Genomic DNA, 17768 nt, shown 5'->3' with positions numbered 1-17768 from the left:
CCATGACACATTGTCTTTATAACAGAGCCCGAGAGGTAAGAAGTCAGCCAAATGTTAAGTGGTTCTCTGGGATATTGTGAGGCATTATTTACCTCGTTAATCATACGGTGTTGACCTAATGCCACCCACCCACCAGCCACTTGCCCTGTCACTTAATTAGTTTGAAAACATCCATTGTATCTGCCGCCACCCAACAGAGCATATAGACTTTACCTTAATCACACCCCACGGTTTTATGGTTATGCATTCCTTACATCTCAACGATGATACAGATGTAGGATCGTAATTTGAGCCAGTTTGCTACAGAAGGAAAAAAATCCTGTAGCAACAGAAAATGTGAATTACTACGTGGATTATAATTAGGGGTTGATACATTTTTTGTAAAATAAAATCAAGTCTGATATTTCTGAGTGGAAATTACAAACTTTAGAAGCCTTCTTAAAACTCAAATACACTGGGAAATGTTCAGCAACAACAGAGTGATCAAATTAAGATGATACTGTAGTTGGGATCTATAGTTGTGATTCAACCTCTTCCACACCTATTGTTAGTCTGAAATCCAGTCAGTTTCGACTGACATTTCACTCCATGTCCTCTGTGTCATTGCCAAACAGTTTATCATGACAAGGAGTGGCAAGGAGTGGAATGAGAGCTGAACAGACTGGGACCCAGGCTAAGGTATTGTCCCTGGGAATATTGCACAATGTGACCTGCTTCCCCCCCTCCCAGATAACCAGTGTATAAATGCCTCGTTTACAAGTGGTTCCAGCAGTCAGCATCAACATTTGGTAAGTCAGTACTTCTCTCAGATCACTATTCATCCTGTCTGGTTAAACAAAGTTATTTTTGGTTTGGTGAAATTAATATATCTGCACTGAGTTTGAAATGTTATAATACCCTTCAGAGAATGTGTGTCCGTGCTTAATATCTATTAATGTATTAGATGTGTTGTTATAATACCCTTCAGAGAATGTGTGTCCATGCTTAATATCTATTAATGTATTAGATGTGTTGTTATAATACCCTTCAGAGAATGTGTGTCCGTGCTTAATATCTATTATTGTATTAGATGTGTTGTTATAATATCCTCCAGAGAATGTGTGTCCGTGCTTAATATCTATTATTGTATTAGATGTGTTGTTATAATACCCTCCAGAGAATGGGTGTCCATGCTTAATATCTATTAATGTATTAGATGTTTTGTAACGAGGTTTATTGCAGTCTTGTGACAGAAAATAAAATGTGTTTTATCACCATAGGATGACCTGTATAGATACAGTCAAATTAAATCAAGTCCAACTTGCATTTAAACGTGCCTGACTTTCCAGTGGATGTAAATTGTGGATAAAGTGTGGATTAATATAATAAGTGTATTTCCCTTCAGGTTGTGTTCCCCGTTTCTGCCCCTGTAGAAGTAACTAGTGTTGATGAGGATGATCCTGGTGGCTCTGCTGGTGCCTCTACTGGTTCTGTCCAGCGCTGGACATACCTCAGGTACACACAAATATACTATATATTTAATACATCAACAGCTGGACATACCTCAGGTACACACAAATATACTATATATTTAATACATCAACAGCTGGACATACCTCAGGTACACACAAATATACTATACAGTACATTTGGAATGTATTCAGACTTTTACCACATTTTGTTATGTCACAGCCTCATTCTATAATGGATTGAATTATTTATGTTCCTCATCAATCTACACACAATACCCCATAATGACAAAGAATTTGAATAAAAACATAAATAATGTATTTACATAAGTATTCAGACCCTTTGCTATGAGACTCGAAATTGAGCTCAGGTGCATCCTGTTTCCGTTGATCATCCTTGAGATATTTCTACAACTTGATTGGAGTACACCTGTAGGTTATTCAATTGATTGGACATGATTTGGAAGTTGGACCTGATTTCCATTCATATATGGAAGAAGTTTGGAACCACAAGACTCTTCCTAGTGCTGGCCGCCTGGCCAAACTGAGCAATCGGAGGAGAAGGGCCTTGGTCAGGGAGGTGACTCTGACATAGCTCCAGAAGGACAACCATCTCTGTACCACTCCACCAATCAGGCCATTATGGTAGAGTGGCCAGACAGAAGCCACTCCTCAGTAAAAGGCACACGACAACCCACTTGGACTTTGCCAAAAGGCACCTCAAGGACTCTCAGACCATGAGAAACAATGGTCTGATGAAACCAAGCTTGAACTCTTTGGCCTGAATGCCAAGCATCACGTCTTGGGAAAACCTGGCACCAAACCCTATGGTGAAGCATGGTGGTTGCAGCATCATGCTGTGGGGAGGTTTTCAGTGGCAGGGACTGAGAGACTAGTCAGGATTGAGGGAAAGATGATCGGAGCTCCTTGATGAAAACTTGCTTCAGGGCGCTCAGAACCTCAGACTGGGGCAAAGGTTCACCTTCCAACAGGACAACGACCCTAAGCACACAGCCAAGACAACGCAAGAGTGGCTTCGGGACAGGTCTCGGAATGTCCTTGAGGGTAAAAAACAATTTAATCAATTTTACAAATAGGCTGTAAAGTAACAACATGTGGAAAAGGTCAAGGGGTTTGAATACTTTCCAAATGCACTGTATATTTAAAACATGAAATGATTTCTGTTTATTCATAATGAATACTATATATGATGTAAACTATACTGTATAGCATTTGTTCATTTGATTTATGCATTGTCTTATTTTAGTTCTGCCATATCTAACTGAACAAAATAGTTTTGGTTAGAGTTGACAGTGCAGGGATACATGTATTGTGTGTTAACTGTTTTTATACAGTATAATACTATATAAACCACCACACAACTGACTTTCTCTGCTCTTTAGTCGCAGAACCTAAAAATGGAAGCATCAAAACAATTCAGGTGTATCATGATACCTCAACCTAAAAAGACGATGAACCCATATATTCCCAAATTCCCACAGGTACGATTGTCACCAGCTGCGAGGCGTGTCACGAACAAGCCGTCTGCCGCACCTCCGCCATGGCAGGTGACATCACATGCACCTGTAAGAAGGGCTTCTCCGGAGACGGTCTCATCTGTTTACCTGGCCACACCGCCGCCGCCGACCACCACGCCCCTCGCCGTGTCCGCCGCTCCTACCCCACCTCCAACACCAACCTTGCCCATGTCCGGTTCAGCTGCGGCTTCAACGAGTGCGCCGACGGGGAGGACTGCATCACGGTCGACGGCATCCAGCAGTGCTCCAACCCCTGTAAGATCTACACGGTCCTGAACGACGCCTGGCGTTCCACCAACAACCACGTGGGCAACAAGCACTGTGACCGCAACGTCCACTGGGACGGCTATTACCGCATGTTCATCGGCAACCAGAGCGTGTCCATGCCGGACAAGTGCGTGGATTCCTTCAAGTGCGGCACCCAGGCTCCCTTGTGGCTGGCGTTTCCTCCCCCCCAGCAGGTGGATGAAATTGTCCAGAGTGCAGTGTGCGCCAGCTTCAATGGTGACTGCTGCTGGGTGCAGTCTCAGCCCATCCACGTCAAGGCATGCCCTGGGAACTACTTTGTGTACAAGTTCGTCATGCCTCCCGGGTGCTACTTCGCCTATTGTGCATGTAAGGTTTTGCCTCCTGCTTTGCCAAGTTCTGAGTGGGGCTTGTTGTTGTTGTTCTGCCTTTTGAATTGAAGTTATTGTATTTATAAACTGTTTACTGCTTAGTCATTCACCAGCTGGTTATATACACCATGATGTTCTTCTTATGGTCGAGATATCAACAGTACTCAGCATATTCATCCATTCATTCATACAGGCGTATTGTATGATTCTGGTAATACCAGCATACTAGTTCTTTCAAAACATGAGCGATGAATGTTCCCTCATAACTGTGTTTCCTGTTTAACTCCTTGTTCCAGATGTGACAGCGCCCACCACAACACCAAAACCAGTCACATCTACAGAAACACCAGTAGAGAACAATCGCACCACAACAACAACACAGTCACAGGTTGCCACGACTACGCCAAAAGCAATGTGTGGTACCTGCAGAGAGGGGGAGACCTGCGTGAGCACCGATGGGGTCACTTGGCGGTGTGAGAGGTCAGGTGAGTTCTCAGAAAACACCTGCTTGAGGACCGATGGGGTCACTTGGCGGTGTGAGAGGTCAGGTGTGTTCTCAGAAAACACCTGCTTGAGGACCTATGTACTCTCTTAGAAAAACAGGTGCTAATTAGAACCTAAAAGGGTTCTTCAGCTGTCCCAATAAGAGAACCCTGTGAAGAACCCTTTTTTGGTGCCAGATATAACCATTTTGGTTCCAGGTAGAACCCTATTGGGTTCCAGGTAGAACCCTATTGGGTTCCAAGTAGAACCCCTGCCTGGAACCAAAAAGGGTTCTACCTGGATCCAAAAAGGGTTCTACCTGGATCCAAAAAGGGTTATCCTATGGGGACATTCGAAGAACCCTCTTGGAACCCTTTTTTGAAGAGTTTATATGAGAATTTGTAATTCCTTCTTTTCATTTTGGGTTCTTGAATAACTTATTTTCTGTTGTCTTTATTTTCTCATCCCTCTGTCTCTCTCTTCCTCTCTTACAGATCAGCCTGTTTCTCATCCCTCTGTCTCTCTCTTCCTCTCTTACAGATCAGCCTGTTTCTCATCCCTCTGTCTCTCTCTTCCTCTCTTACAGATCAGCCTGTTTCTCATCCCTCTGTCTCTCTCTTCCTCTCTTACAGATCAGCCTGTTTCTCATCCCTTTGTCTCTCTCTTCCTCTCTTCCAGATCAGCCTGTTTCTCATCCCGTTGTCTCTCTCTTCCTCTCTTACAGATCAGCCTGTTTCTCATCCCTCTGTCTCTCTCTTCCTCTCTTACAGATCAGCCTGTTTCTCATCCCTCTGTCTCTCTCTTCCTCTCTTACAGATCAGCCTGTTTCTCATCCCTTTGTCTCTCTCTTCCTCTCTTACAGATCAGCCTGTTTCTCATCCCTTTGTCTCTCTCTTCCTCTCTTACAGATCAGCATGTTTCTCATCCCTCTGTCTCTCACTTCCTCTCTTACAGATCAGCCTGTTTCTCATCCCTCTGTCTCTCTCTTCCTCTCTTACAGATCAGCCTGTTTCTCATCCCTGTCTCTCTCTTCCTCTCTTACAGATCAGCCTGTTTCTCATCCCTTTGTCTCTCTCTTCCTCTCTTACAGATCAGCATGTTTCTCATCCCTCTGTCTCTCACTTCCTCTCTTACAGATCAGCCTGTTTCTCATCCCTCTGTCTCTCTCTTCCTCTCTTACAGATCAGCCTGTTTCTCATCCCTGTCTCTCTCTTCCTCTCTTACAGATCAGCCTGTTTCTCATCCCTTTGTCTCTCTCTTCCTCTCTTACAGATCAGCATGTTTCTCATCCCTCTGTCTCTCACTTCCTCTCTTACAGATCAGCCTGTTTCTCATCCCTCTGTCTCTCTCTTCCTCTCTTACAGATCAGCCTGTTTCTCATCCCTCTGTCTCTCTCTTCCTCTCTTACAGATCAGCCTGTTTCTCATCCCTTTGTCTCTCTCTTCCTCTCTTACAGATCAGCATGTTTCTCATCCCTCTGTCTCTCACTTCCTCTCTTACAGATCAGCCTGTTTCTCATCCCTCTGTCTTTCTCTTCCTCTCTTACAGATCAGCCTGTTTCTCATCCCTCTGTCTCTCTCTTCCTCTCTTACAGATCAGCATGTTTCTCATCCCTCTGTCTCTCTCTTCCTCTCTTACAGATCAGCCTGTTTCTCATCCCTCTGTCTCTCACTTCCTCTCTTACAGATCAGCCTGTTTTGCTGCACCCAGAGGTAGTATGTGGGCGGAGCCTGGTACAGGTGGGTCTCAACAGGACTAACCTGGAGGCCGCTGGTCTGGACGCCACCACCGCTAACCTGGCCGACCCCCGGTGTAACGCTCACGAAGAGCGTGGCGGCATGGTATGGTACCAGGTGGAGCGCAAGGAGGGCGCCTGCGGAAACACTCTGGAGGTGAGAACAGACCCCGACCCGTTCACCCAGTTCCTCACCAAAACTATCAAAAGAGAGCACTTGCTGTTAGACATAACCCTGGATACCAGTCTCTTTAGCTAATATTTCACTCATTGCCAATCCTTGTCATTGCCAAAGACACAGGCCTTCAAATATGAACAGTCCATTTATTGCATGTTTATCACCAGCCAATGTGACCAGTCACACCAGAGAAGCTCTCGCCCTTCAAACTTCCCCGCCAGTTCACTGTGAGCACTGTAGCCTGAAGCCTATTTTATATCCAGTAAGAAAGAGCACGGTACTTTTTCCCTCTAATATAAATATATATATATATATATATATATTTTTTTTTTTTAATGCTAAAAGTAGGTGACAGAACTACTGTAGTTTGCTACTTCTGGGACATGCTTGGGCTAAAAGTAGGTGACAGAACTACTGTAGTTTGTTACTTCTGGGACATTCTTGGGCTAAAAGTAGGTGACAGAACTACTGTAGTTTGCTACCTCTGGGACATGCTTGGGCTACTGGTTGAGCGGAATACAGAGAGGTTGGAAGAGAGAGAGGCCAGCGGAGATGCATGCATTGCGCAAGAATGGAACAGTGAAAACAGATGGTTTATTTTTTAATGTTGTATTTTAACACGGAAGACATATTGAGGTCTAGGTCTCTTATTCAAATGCTGCGTAACACAACATAAATATACATACGTATACACCACCGTTCAAAAGTTTGGGGTCACTTAGAAATGTCCTCGTTTTTTAAAGAAATTCATTAAAATAACATCAAACTGATCAGAAATACATTGCAGACATTGCTAATGTTGTAAATGACTATTGTAGCTGGAAACGGCTGATTTTGAATTGAATATCTACAGAGGCGTACAGAGGCCAATTATCAGCAACCATCACTTCTATGTTCCAATGGCTTAAGTTTATAATTTTAAATGGATAATTGATCATTAGAAATTATGTTAGCACAGCTGAAAACAGTTGTTCTGATTTAAAGAAGAAATAAAACTGGCCTTCTTTAGACTAGTTGAGTATCTGGAGCATCGGCATTTGTGGGTTCGATTACAGGCTCAAAATGGCCAGAAACAAAGAACTTTCTTCTGAATTTTCCTGTTTTCCTGTTCTGAGAAATGAAGGCTATTCCTTGCGAAAATTTGCCAAGAAACTGAAGATCTCGTACAACGCTGTGTACTAGTCCCTTCACAGAACAGTGCAAACTGGCGCTAACCAGAATAGAAAGAGGAGTGGGAGGCCCCGGTGCACAACTGAGCAAGAAGACAAGTACATTAGAGTGTCTAGTTTGAGAAACAGACGCCTCACAAGTCCTCAACTGGCAGCTTCATTAAATAGTACCCGCAAAACACCAGTCTCAACATCAACAGTGAAAAGGAGACTCCGTGATGCTGGCCTTCTAGGCAGAGTTGCAAAGAAAAAGCCATATCTCAGACTGGCCAATGAAAAATAAAAGATTAAGATGGACAAATAATGATGGACAAATAATATAATAAATCATTAGAAACATATACACAAATAAACATTATTTCAGCATTATGCTATAATGAAGCCAAGATACGTTTTTAGGAAAGGAGAAATTTCATTTGAGGGTGTGTGAGGTGCGGTGGAGGATTTGATTGATGTTTCCTTATAGGATGTACAGGGCCTTCAGAAAGTATTCATACCCCTTGACTTATTCCACATTTTGTTGTGTTACAGCCTGAATTCAACATAGATTACATTTTTTTAAATTCGCACACATCTACACACAATACTCCATAATGACAAAGTGAAAACATGTTTTTAGAAATTTTTGCAAATGTATTGAAAATGAAATACAGAAAAAACTCATTTACATAAGTATTTACACCGCTGAGTCAATACTTTGTAGAAGCACCTTTGGTAGCAATTACAGCTGTAAGTCCACGTTGGTAAACTTCCCTACAGTATGACCAGGAATACCACTACCCTACAGTACGACCAGGAATACCACTTCCCTACAGTACGACCAGGAATACCACTTCCCTACAGTACAACCAGGAATACCACTTCCCTACAGTACGACCAGGAATACCACTTCCCTACAGTACGACCAGGAATACCACTTCCCTACAGTACGGCCAGGAATACCACTTCCCTACAGTACGACCAGGAATACCACTTCCCTACAGTACGACCAGGAATACCACTCCCCTACAGTACGACCAAGAATACCACTTCCCTACAGTACGACCAGGAATACCACTTCCCTACAGTACGACCAGGAATACCACTTCCCTACAGTACGACCAGGAATACCACTTCCCTACAGTACGACCAGGAATACCACTTCCCTACAGTACGACCAGGAATACCACTTCCCTACAGTACGACCAGAAATACCACTTCCCTACAGTACGACCAGGAATACCACTTCCCTACAGTACGGCCAGGAATACCACTTCCCTACAGTACGGCCAGGAATACCACTTCCCTACAGTACGGCCAGGAATACCACTTCCCTACAGTACGGCCAGGAATACCACTTCCCTACAGTACGACCAGGAATACCACTTCCCTACAGTACGACCAGGAATACCACTTCCCTACAGTACGACCAGGAATACCACTTCCCTACAGTACGGCCAGGAATACCACTTCCCTACAGTACGACCAGGAATACCACTTCCCTACAGTACGACCAGGAATACCACTTCCCTACAGTACGACCAGGAATACCACTTCCCTACAGTACGGCCAGGAATACCACTTCCCTACAGTACGGCCAGGAATACCACTTCCCTACAGTACGGCCAGGAATACCACTCCCCTACAGTACGACCAGGAATACCACTCCCTTACAGTACGACCAGAATACCACTTCCCTACAGTACGACCAGGAATACCACTTCCCTACAGTACGACCAGGAATACCACTTCCCTACAGTACGACCAGGAATACCACTTCCCTACAGTACGACCAGGAATACCACTTCCCTACAGTACGACCAGGAATACCACTTCCCTACAGTACGACCAGGAATACCACTTCCCTACAGTACGGCCAGGAATACCACTTCCCTACAGTACGACCAGGAATACCACTTCCCTACAGTACGACCAGGAATACCACTTCCCTACAGTACGACCAGGAATACCACTTCCCTACAGTACGGCCAGGAATACCACTTCCCTACAGTACGACCAGGAATACCACTTCCCTACAGTACGACCAGGAATACCACTTCCCTACAGTACGACCAGGAATACCACTTCCCTACAGTACGACCAGGAATACCACTTCCCTACAGTACGACCAGGAATACCACTTCCCTACAGTACGACCAGGAATACCACTTCCCTACAGTACGACCAGGAATACCACTTCCCTACAGTACGACCAGAAATACCACTTCCCTACAGTACGACCAGGAATACCACTTCCCTACAGTACGACCAGGAATACCACTTCCCTACAGTACGGCCAGGAATACCACTTCCCTACAGTACGGCTAGGAATACCACTTCCCTACAGTACGGCCAGGAATACCACTTCCCTACAGTACGACCAGGAATACCACTTCCCTACAGTACGACCAGGAATACCACTTCCCTACAGTACGACCAGGAATACCACTTCCCTACAGTACGACCAGGAATACCAGTTCCCTACAGTACGACCAGGAATACCACTTCCCTACAGTACAACCAGGAATACCACTTTCCCGAAGCGGACCTCCACCCTGGACATGGGATCTTATCCCAGAGGCCGACCCAAAACCACCCAAAACAATTTGCTTACCGCCATCACATTGCACACTGCCCTATCCTATCTGGACAAGAGGAATACCTATGTAAGAATGCTGTTCATTGACTACAGCTCAGCATTTAACTCCACCCTGTGCAACTGGGTCCTGGACTTTCTGCCGGGCCGCCTCCAGGTGGTGAGGGTAGGAAACAACACCTCCACTTCACTGATTCTCAACACTGGGGCCCCACAAGGGTGCGTTCTCAGCCCTCTCCTGTACTCCCTGTTCACCCATGACTGCATGGCCATGCACGCCTCCAACTCAATCATCAAGTTTACAGACGACACTACAGTGGTAGGCTTGATTACCTACAACGACGAGACAGCCTACAGGGAGGAGGTGAGGGCCCTCGGAGTGTGGTGTCAGGAAAATAACCTCTCACTCAACGTCAACAAAACAAAGGAGAAACAGCAGAGGTCTCTGCATCCACATCAATGGGACAGTATTCGAGACGGTGGAAAGTTTTAAGTTCCTTGGCGTACACATCACAGACAAACTGAAATGGTCCACCCACACAGACAGCATGGTGAAGAAGGCGCAGCAGCGCCTCTTCAACCTCAGAAGGCTGAAGAAACACTCACACACTTTTACAGATGCACATTCGAGAGCATCCTGTCGCACTGTATCACAAACTACCTGCCCTCCAGGACACCTACACCACCCGATGTCACAGGAAGGCCAAAAGATCATCAAGGACAACAACCACCCGAGCAACTGCCTGTTCACCCCGTTATCATCCAGAAGGCGAGGTCAGTACAGGTGCATCAACGCTGGGGCCGAGAGACTGAAAAACAGCTTCTATCTCAAGGCCATTAGACTGTTAAACAGCCATCACTAACATTAGGTGGCTGCTGCCAACATACTGACTCAAATCTCCGGCCACTTCAATAATTAGATGTAATAATGTATCACTAGTCACTTTAAATAATGGCAATTTATATAATGTTTCCATACCCTACATTACTCATCTCATATGTATATACTGTACTCTATACCGTCTACTGCATCTTACCTATGCCGCACGGTCATCGCTCATCCATATATTCATGTGTACTAATTCTTATTCATCCCTTTACATTTGTGCGTATAAGGCAGTCGCTGTGAATTTGTTAGATTACTTGTTAGATGTTGTTACATTGTCAGAACTAGAAGCACAAGCATGTCGCTACACTCGCATTAACATCTGCTAACCATGTGTATGTGACCAATAACATCTACTAACCATGTGTATGTGACCATTAACATCTTCTAACCATGTGTATGTGTCAACACTAAATCTGCTAACCATGTGTATGTGTCAACACTAAATCTGCTAACCATGTGTATGTGTCAACACTACATCTGCTAACCATGTGTATGTGTCAACACTACATCTGCTAACCATGTGTATGTGTCAATACTACATCTGCTAACCATGTTTATGTGTCAACACTACATCTGCTAACCATGTGTATGTGTCCCACTACACCTGCTAACCATGTGTATGTGTCAATACTACATCTGCTAACCATGTTTATGTGTCAACACTACATCTGCTAACCATGTGTATGTGTCCCACTACACCTGCTAACCATGTGTATGTGACAAATAACATCTGATTTGGTATCATCTCATAGAACAAAATGTGTAAGATCTCCTAAGCCTGTGTCAACCTCAGACCTTATTTTCAGAGTTTATTCCAAAACCGTCGTCTTTCCACATACATTTTTTTCCCATAGGGAAGGCTGAATGAACCAGCGGTAACTAATTTCCAGGTTTTAGGACGACAAGCTTGGGAGCTCCACTGACGTGAATGGAGACGCCCTTTCTATTCATTCTTATTTCTATGATAGACACTGCATTCTCACAAGGTAATTACAGCAGCAGATCGTAACGGCTGTTTGTTGTTGCTCATAAGATTCTTATTCTATATGGTGCCAGATTTGCGCTCACCTCATGTTCCGTGACGTTGTCATGGAAAATATCAATGTTTTTTCCAACTACCAATCAGCAACTGCACCGTAAATACGACAGGACACTGAGCATTGAGATTGTCGAAAGCCAGTCTCTTTGGCAATGACAAGGAGTGGCACCAAATGGAATTTTAGATAAAGAGACGGTACTCAGGCTAGAGAGACATGTTGCCATCAACAGAAAGATGAACTGAAATACAATAGTCCAAGAATGATATTATTGTGAGAACTGGTGAGAGGTCCTCTCCTGGCTTCTAATCTTCTTCCCTTTTCCCCCTTTCACCAGACAAACGGAACTGACGCCATCTTTTCCAACAGTTTATTCATCTACCACGTTCACGACGTGTCCTTCAGCCGACCCGTGAGCGTGCCTTTCTCCTGTGCCTACCCTCTGGAATCAGAGACCAGCCTGGATGTGGCCATCAAACCCTACCTGTCGTAAGTGGAGACGTGACGTTACAGTAAACACTGTAAAACATGGACAATGTAACACAACAGGGGCGCAACTTTGACCAGTTTTATCATTGGAATGTGATACAATACGAGGCAGCGGTGTACTTTAGGACCATGCGGACGCCTCCGAGTGGTTGGGTAGGCTGCTTATCCGACTGGATTTATAAACAATAATAGCTATGTCCCCCCAACTTCTAAAACCAAAGTTGCGCCCCTGTAACACAATGCAGGCTAACACATGTCAAGCTGTCGGTATTCTGTTAATGCAGGCTAACACATGTCAAGCTGTCAGTATTCTGTTAATGCAGGCTAACACATGTCAAGCTGTCAGTATTCTGTTAATGCAGGCTAACACATGTCAAGCTGTCAGTATTCTGTTAATGCGTAGACAGTTTATACTCTAAACCCGTGGTTCTTGATGATCCTTTAGGTAACTAGTTAAGAGTTTATCACCTCCTCTGTTGTCACGCCCTGACCATAGAGAGCCCTCTAGGTTCTCTATGGTGTAATGGGCCAGGGCGTGACTAGGGGGGTTTCTAGGTATTATATTTCTATGTTGGTGTGTGTGTGTGGGTTCCCAGTTGGAGGCAGCTGATAATCGTTACCTCTAATTGGGGATCATACGTAGTGTGTCCTTTTTCCCACCTGCGATGAGGGATATTGTTTTGTATGAGTGCCTATGTGCCCTACATATTTCACGATCGTTATATTTTTTGTTGTTTTGGAATTTTCACTATCGTTAAAATGTGGAACTCTACTCACGCTGCGCCTTGGTCCAATTATTCATCCGACGGTCGGGACATCTGTCAACTCACTCATCACAGTTCTGGTTGTTCTGGTTGTTCCACCAAGATATGTAGCTGAAGCTGGCTGTGTAATAGAGCTAAAACCATAATAATAAAAATAATAATTTCTTATCTTATCTAACTGATGGGCTCTGACTCCTAAACCTCAAATATTGAATACCATAGTCAGGTTTCTACACCAGATGTTAATGGTTATCTGTAGGAGGAATGTTTGTGGTGGAGGCAGTTAAGCTTGGAATGTATTGAGTAAAGGAAAGGCAATCACATGGTGGCAGGAACTGATAAGGATGGAGAGATGTGGGTTAGTGAGGAATGGAGGTCAGGTCACATTGGGAGAAGGAACAGTTTATTGCCTGCATCACTTAACTTCCTGCCCAGCAATAAACATGTCATGTTTAGAGGGAAGGAGGATGCTCCACCCACTTTGGGGTCTATATACTACCACTAGTGGAAACATGTCATGTTTAGAGGGAAGGAGGATGCTCCATCCACATTGGGGTCTATATATACTACCACTAGTGGAAACATGTCATGTTTAGAGGGAAGGAGGATGCTCCATCCACATTGGGGTCTATATACTACCACTAGTGGAAACATGTCATGTTTAGAGGGAAGGAGGATGCTCCATCCACATTGGGGTCTATATATATATATATATACTACCACTAGTGGAAACATGTCATGTTTAGAGGGAAGGAGGATGCTCCATCCACATTGGGGTCTATATATACTACCACTGGTGGTAACATGTCATGTTTAGAGGGAAGGAGGATGCTCCACCCACATTGGGGTCTATATATACTACCACTAGTGGAAACATGTCATGTTTAGAGGGAAGGAGGATGCTCCACCCACATTGGGGTCTATATACTACCACTAGTGGAAACATGTCATGTTTAGAGGGAAGGAGGATGCTCCACCCACATTGGGGTCTATATACTACCACTAGTGGAAACATGTCATGTTTAGAGGGAAGGAGGATGCTCCACCCACATTGGGGTCTATATATATACTACCACTGGTGGAAACATGTCATGTTTAGAGGGAAGGAGGATGCTCCACCCACATTGGGGTCTATATACTACCACTAGTGGAAACATGTCATGTTTAGAGGGAAGGAGGATGCTCCACCCACATTGGGGTCTATATACTACCACTAGTGGAAACATGTCATGTTTAGAGGGAAGGAGGATGCTCCACCCACATTGGGGTCTATATACTACCACTAGTGGAAACATGTCATGTTTAGAGGGAAGAAGGATGCTCCACCCACATTGGGGTCTATATATATATATATATACTACCACTAGTGGAAACATGTCATGTTTAGAGGGAAGGAGGATGCTCCACCCACATTGGGGTCTATATATATATATATATACTACCACTGGTGGTAACATGTCATGTTTAGAGGGAAGAAGGATGCTCCACCCACATTGGGGTCTATATATATATATATATACTACCACTAGTGGAAACATGTCATGTTTAGAGGGAAGGAGGATGCTCCACCCACATTGGGGTCTATATATATACTACCACTAGTGGAAACATGTCATGTTTAGAGGGAAGGAGGATGCTCCACCCACATTGGGGTCTATATATATATATATATACTACCACTAGTGGAAACATGTCATGTTTAGAGGGAAGGAGGATGCTCCACCCACATTGGGGTCTATATATATACTACCACTAGTGGAAACATGTCATGTTTAGAGGGAAGGAGGATGCTCCATCCACATTGGGGTCTATATATATACTACCACTGGTGGAAACCTGTCATGTTTAGAGGGAAGGAGGATGCTCCATCCACATTGGGGTCTATATATACTACCACTGGTGGTAACATGTCATGTTTAGAGGGAAGGAGGATGCTCCACCCACATTGGGGTCTATATATATACTACCACTGGTGGAAACATGTCATGTTTAGAGGGAAGGAGGATGCTCCACCCACATTGGGGTCTATATACTACCACTGGTGGAAACATGTCATGTTTAGAGGGAAGGAGGATGCTCCATCCACATTGGGGTCTATATATATACTACCACTGGTGGTAACATGTCATGTTTAGAGGGAAGGAGGATGCTCCACCCACATTGGGGTCTATATATATACTACCACTAGTGGAAACATGTCGTTGTCATGCTGCTGTATGACCCAGTGGTGAATAAACTTGGTTTCAGCTTTACTAAACATCCCTGAGTTTTTTACTCTGTTTATTTGGAATCTAACAAAACCAAACCTCCTATTGGCCCATTTGACAGGCTGAAGGGTTCCAGAGTCGGTAAAGGCTCCAGAGTGGGCTCCAACATGACTCTGTACCACAGCGACGACTTCACAAAGGCTTACCCAGCGGGCGGAGTCACCTTGCCGGTGGGTTCCGTGCTGCACGTGGGCGTGTCCGTAGAGGAGTCCGAGACGGAGCGTTTCGTGGTCGTTCTGGAGGACTGCTATGCCACGCAATCCCCCGACCCTAAAGACATCATGCGATACTACATCATTCAGAACAAGTATGTGTGCAGGTGTCTTGGTTTATACTCAAGGAACATATGGAGGAGGTTTTCCCAGACACAGATTTAGTCTGGTTCTGGACTAACAAGACTTTACATGTAGCTTCTCCATTGAGAATGCTTTTTACTCCAGGATCAGGATTATTCTGTCTGGGAAACGAACCCTAATGTTTGTGTATTTTGTTGCGTTATCTAACCTAAACCCATGATCCTCCCTGTTTCCTAGATGTCCGACTGAATTCCGTCAGGTGAGGGTGGAGGAGAGCGGCTCGTCTCTCAGGGCTCGCTTCTCTGCTCTGCTGTTCCTGTACCAGGGGGACTACCGGGACGTCTTCCTGCACTGCAGACTCAGCCTGTGTGACCAGAGGAGCTCCTCCTGCACTCCAGTGAGTCCTGCATCTTTCCCGCTGACTCATCCACTCTGTCTCTGGTCTCACTCAGTTTGTGGTCTCTCTCTGATCTCACTCAGTTTGTGTGTAGTGGTTTCTGACTCTCCTGAGTCTCTCTGTCTCAGTATCTGGTCTCTCTGGTCTCTCTGTCTCAGTGTCTGGTCTCTCTGACTCTGTCCCATCTCTCTGTCTCAGTGTCTGGTCTCTCTGACTCTCTCTGGTCTCTCTGACTCTCTCTGGTCTCTCTGTCTCAGTGTCTGGTCTCTCTGACTCTCTCTGGTCTCTCTGTCTCAGTGTCTGGCCTCTCTGTCTCAGTGTCTGGTCTCTCTGACTCCTTCTCGTCTCTCTGTCTCAGTGTCTGGTCTCTCTGACTCCTCGCCTCTGTCTCAGTGTCTGGTCTCTCTGTCTTAGTGTCTGGTCTCTCTGACTCCTTCTTGTCTCTCTGTCTCAGTATCTGATCTCTCTGACTCCTTCTCGTCTCTCTCCTCAGGTGTGCGCCAAAAGGAAATACCGCTCTGTCACCCCCTCTGTCCCCCTCGAACCCGTCACCATCGGACCAATCACCTGTGAGTACGACATCATAAGTTATCAATCAAAACCAATAAGTGAATAGATGTCAATCAAACTAATTATTTTGATGTCAGTGATGGACACTCAGGTAACTAAGTAGCTAAATAACTAACAGTGTATTTGTTTTTGACTTTCAGGGTCCCAAAATGAAGATTGAACTTGTCATGCTTCCTGTATCCTAAACAATTAATCCAGTTATCTAAATAATTTATGTAAAGTTCATAAATTATGCATAGGTGAGATGGGTTTATGTCCTAAACCAAGCCATTTCTTATTTAATATCTTACATACATCCAGTTATAAATAATGATATTTTAAGGATATTTTTATATTTCTCGTATTTCTAGAATGATTAGTAAAATATTTCTATTTGAACCAACACAATTGAATTGTTGAACCTTTAACTAAGGCTTGAGGCCAGAAAGTGTATGTGCTGGTCACTAATGTTTGTAAGGTGAAAATACATGGACATCTAGTTGTGATTATATCAACACAAACATCTCCCTTTCTGGTTTAAGCTGCAGCTATAATATCATTTCATCCTATTGCTCTAAAATGCTTTGTATGTGCAGTCATTTAATAGTGTTAATAAAATATAAATGATAAATATATGTATACATGTATTAATGTGTGAATAATGTACTGGGCATGTAGTGTACTATTGCTATAGCTTAGTTCTTTCTCTTTGGGATCAGTCAAGACAATGATGAACCAGTAGGTGTCAGTATTACCCCAGAAACACTGTTAGAAGTCTGCATCATCACAACACAACAGCAGCAGATTTAGAAAGAGGAAATTCCAATGAATGAATTAAAAGGGAAATCTGTTTTCATCATTTTCATTATTGACAGCACGTTGTCTTTATGTGAAAACGGCACATTTCTTTAAGTTGTAAAAAACAAATATAAAGTTAAAAAGTTATACCCGATGACATCATCAAAAGTTAAAACGTGGTAAAAACATTGGCTGTGTTCCCAAAATGCGCACTTGCGTTCTGCGTTCTCCTGTTCTTTCAAAGGGGATCTTCCAAGAACACCTGAGAGAGCAATCTGTTTGGTATGGAAGAATGTAAAATCGCTTCAAATCTGTTTATATTTGAAATGCACTTCAACGTGACCTCTAACCTAAACAGGAAACTGTTTCATCACTCAGCCGGTGTTAACAAAGCTAGCATTGATGCTAGGTATCTTTGAGCAGCTAGCGCTAGCAATTCAGTGAACATCGAAGGTTACGTATGTAACCACGGTTATGTGAGCTATTGGATCACTCCAATATGGTATCCTTCCACGTGGCAGGATACATTCTGAGTTAGA

At 44.1% G+C, this 17768-nt stretch overlaps 1 protein-coding gene across 1 annotated transcript; it reads left to right on the top strand.

Moving 5' to 3' along the window:
* Window positions 1-1364: 1364 nt before the first annotated feature.
* LOC110487206 (pancreatic secretory granule membrane major glycoprotein GP2-like) lies at window positions 1365-17237 on the top strand. The gene is made up of 9 exons (XM_036948977.1): window positions 1365-1494; window positions 2951-3601; window positions 3900-4088; window positions 5773-5978; window positions 12007-12158; window positions 15251-15496; window positions 15723-15882; window positions 16376-16451; window positions 16593-17237. The coding sequence occupies exons 1-9, from the start codon at window positions 1428-1430 to the stop codon at window positions 16610-16612; spliced, it is 1767 nt and encodes a 588-aa protein (XP_036804872.1). The 5' UTR covers window positions 1365-1427; the 3' UTR covers window positions 16613-17237.
* Window positions 17238-17768: the final 531 nt, after the last annotated feature.

The sequence above is a fragment of the Oncorhynchus mykiss genome, chromosome 17 (assembly GCF_013265735.2).
Source record: "Oncorhynchus mykiss isolate Arlee chromosome 17, USDA_OmykA_1.1, whole genome shotgun sequence".
In the NCBI taxonomy this organism is placed as follows: Eukaryota; Metazoa; Chordata; class Actinopteri; order Salmoniformes; family Salmonidae; genus Oncorhynchus; species Oncorhynchus mykiss.
This window is presented reverse-complemented; position numbering and strand designations above follow the sequence as displayed.

Coding starts and splice junctions, on each gene's coding strand:
- LOC110487206 (XM_036948977.1), top strand. CDS start 1,428: ATGAGGATGATCCTGGTGGCTCTGCTGGTGCCTCTACTGGTTCTGTCC. Junction 3,602..3,899: donor CTACTTCGCCTATTGTGCAT/GTAAGGTTTTGC, acceptor TCCTTGTTCCAG/ATGTGACAGCGCCCACCACA. Junction 15,883..16,375: donor GGAGCTCCTCCTGCACTCCA/GTGAGTCCTGCA, acceptor CTCTCTCCTCAG/GTGTGCGCCAAAAGGAAATA.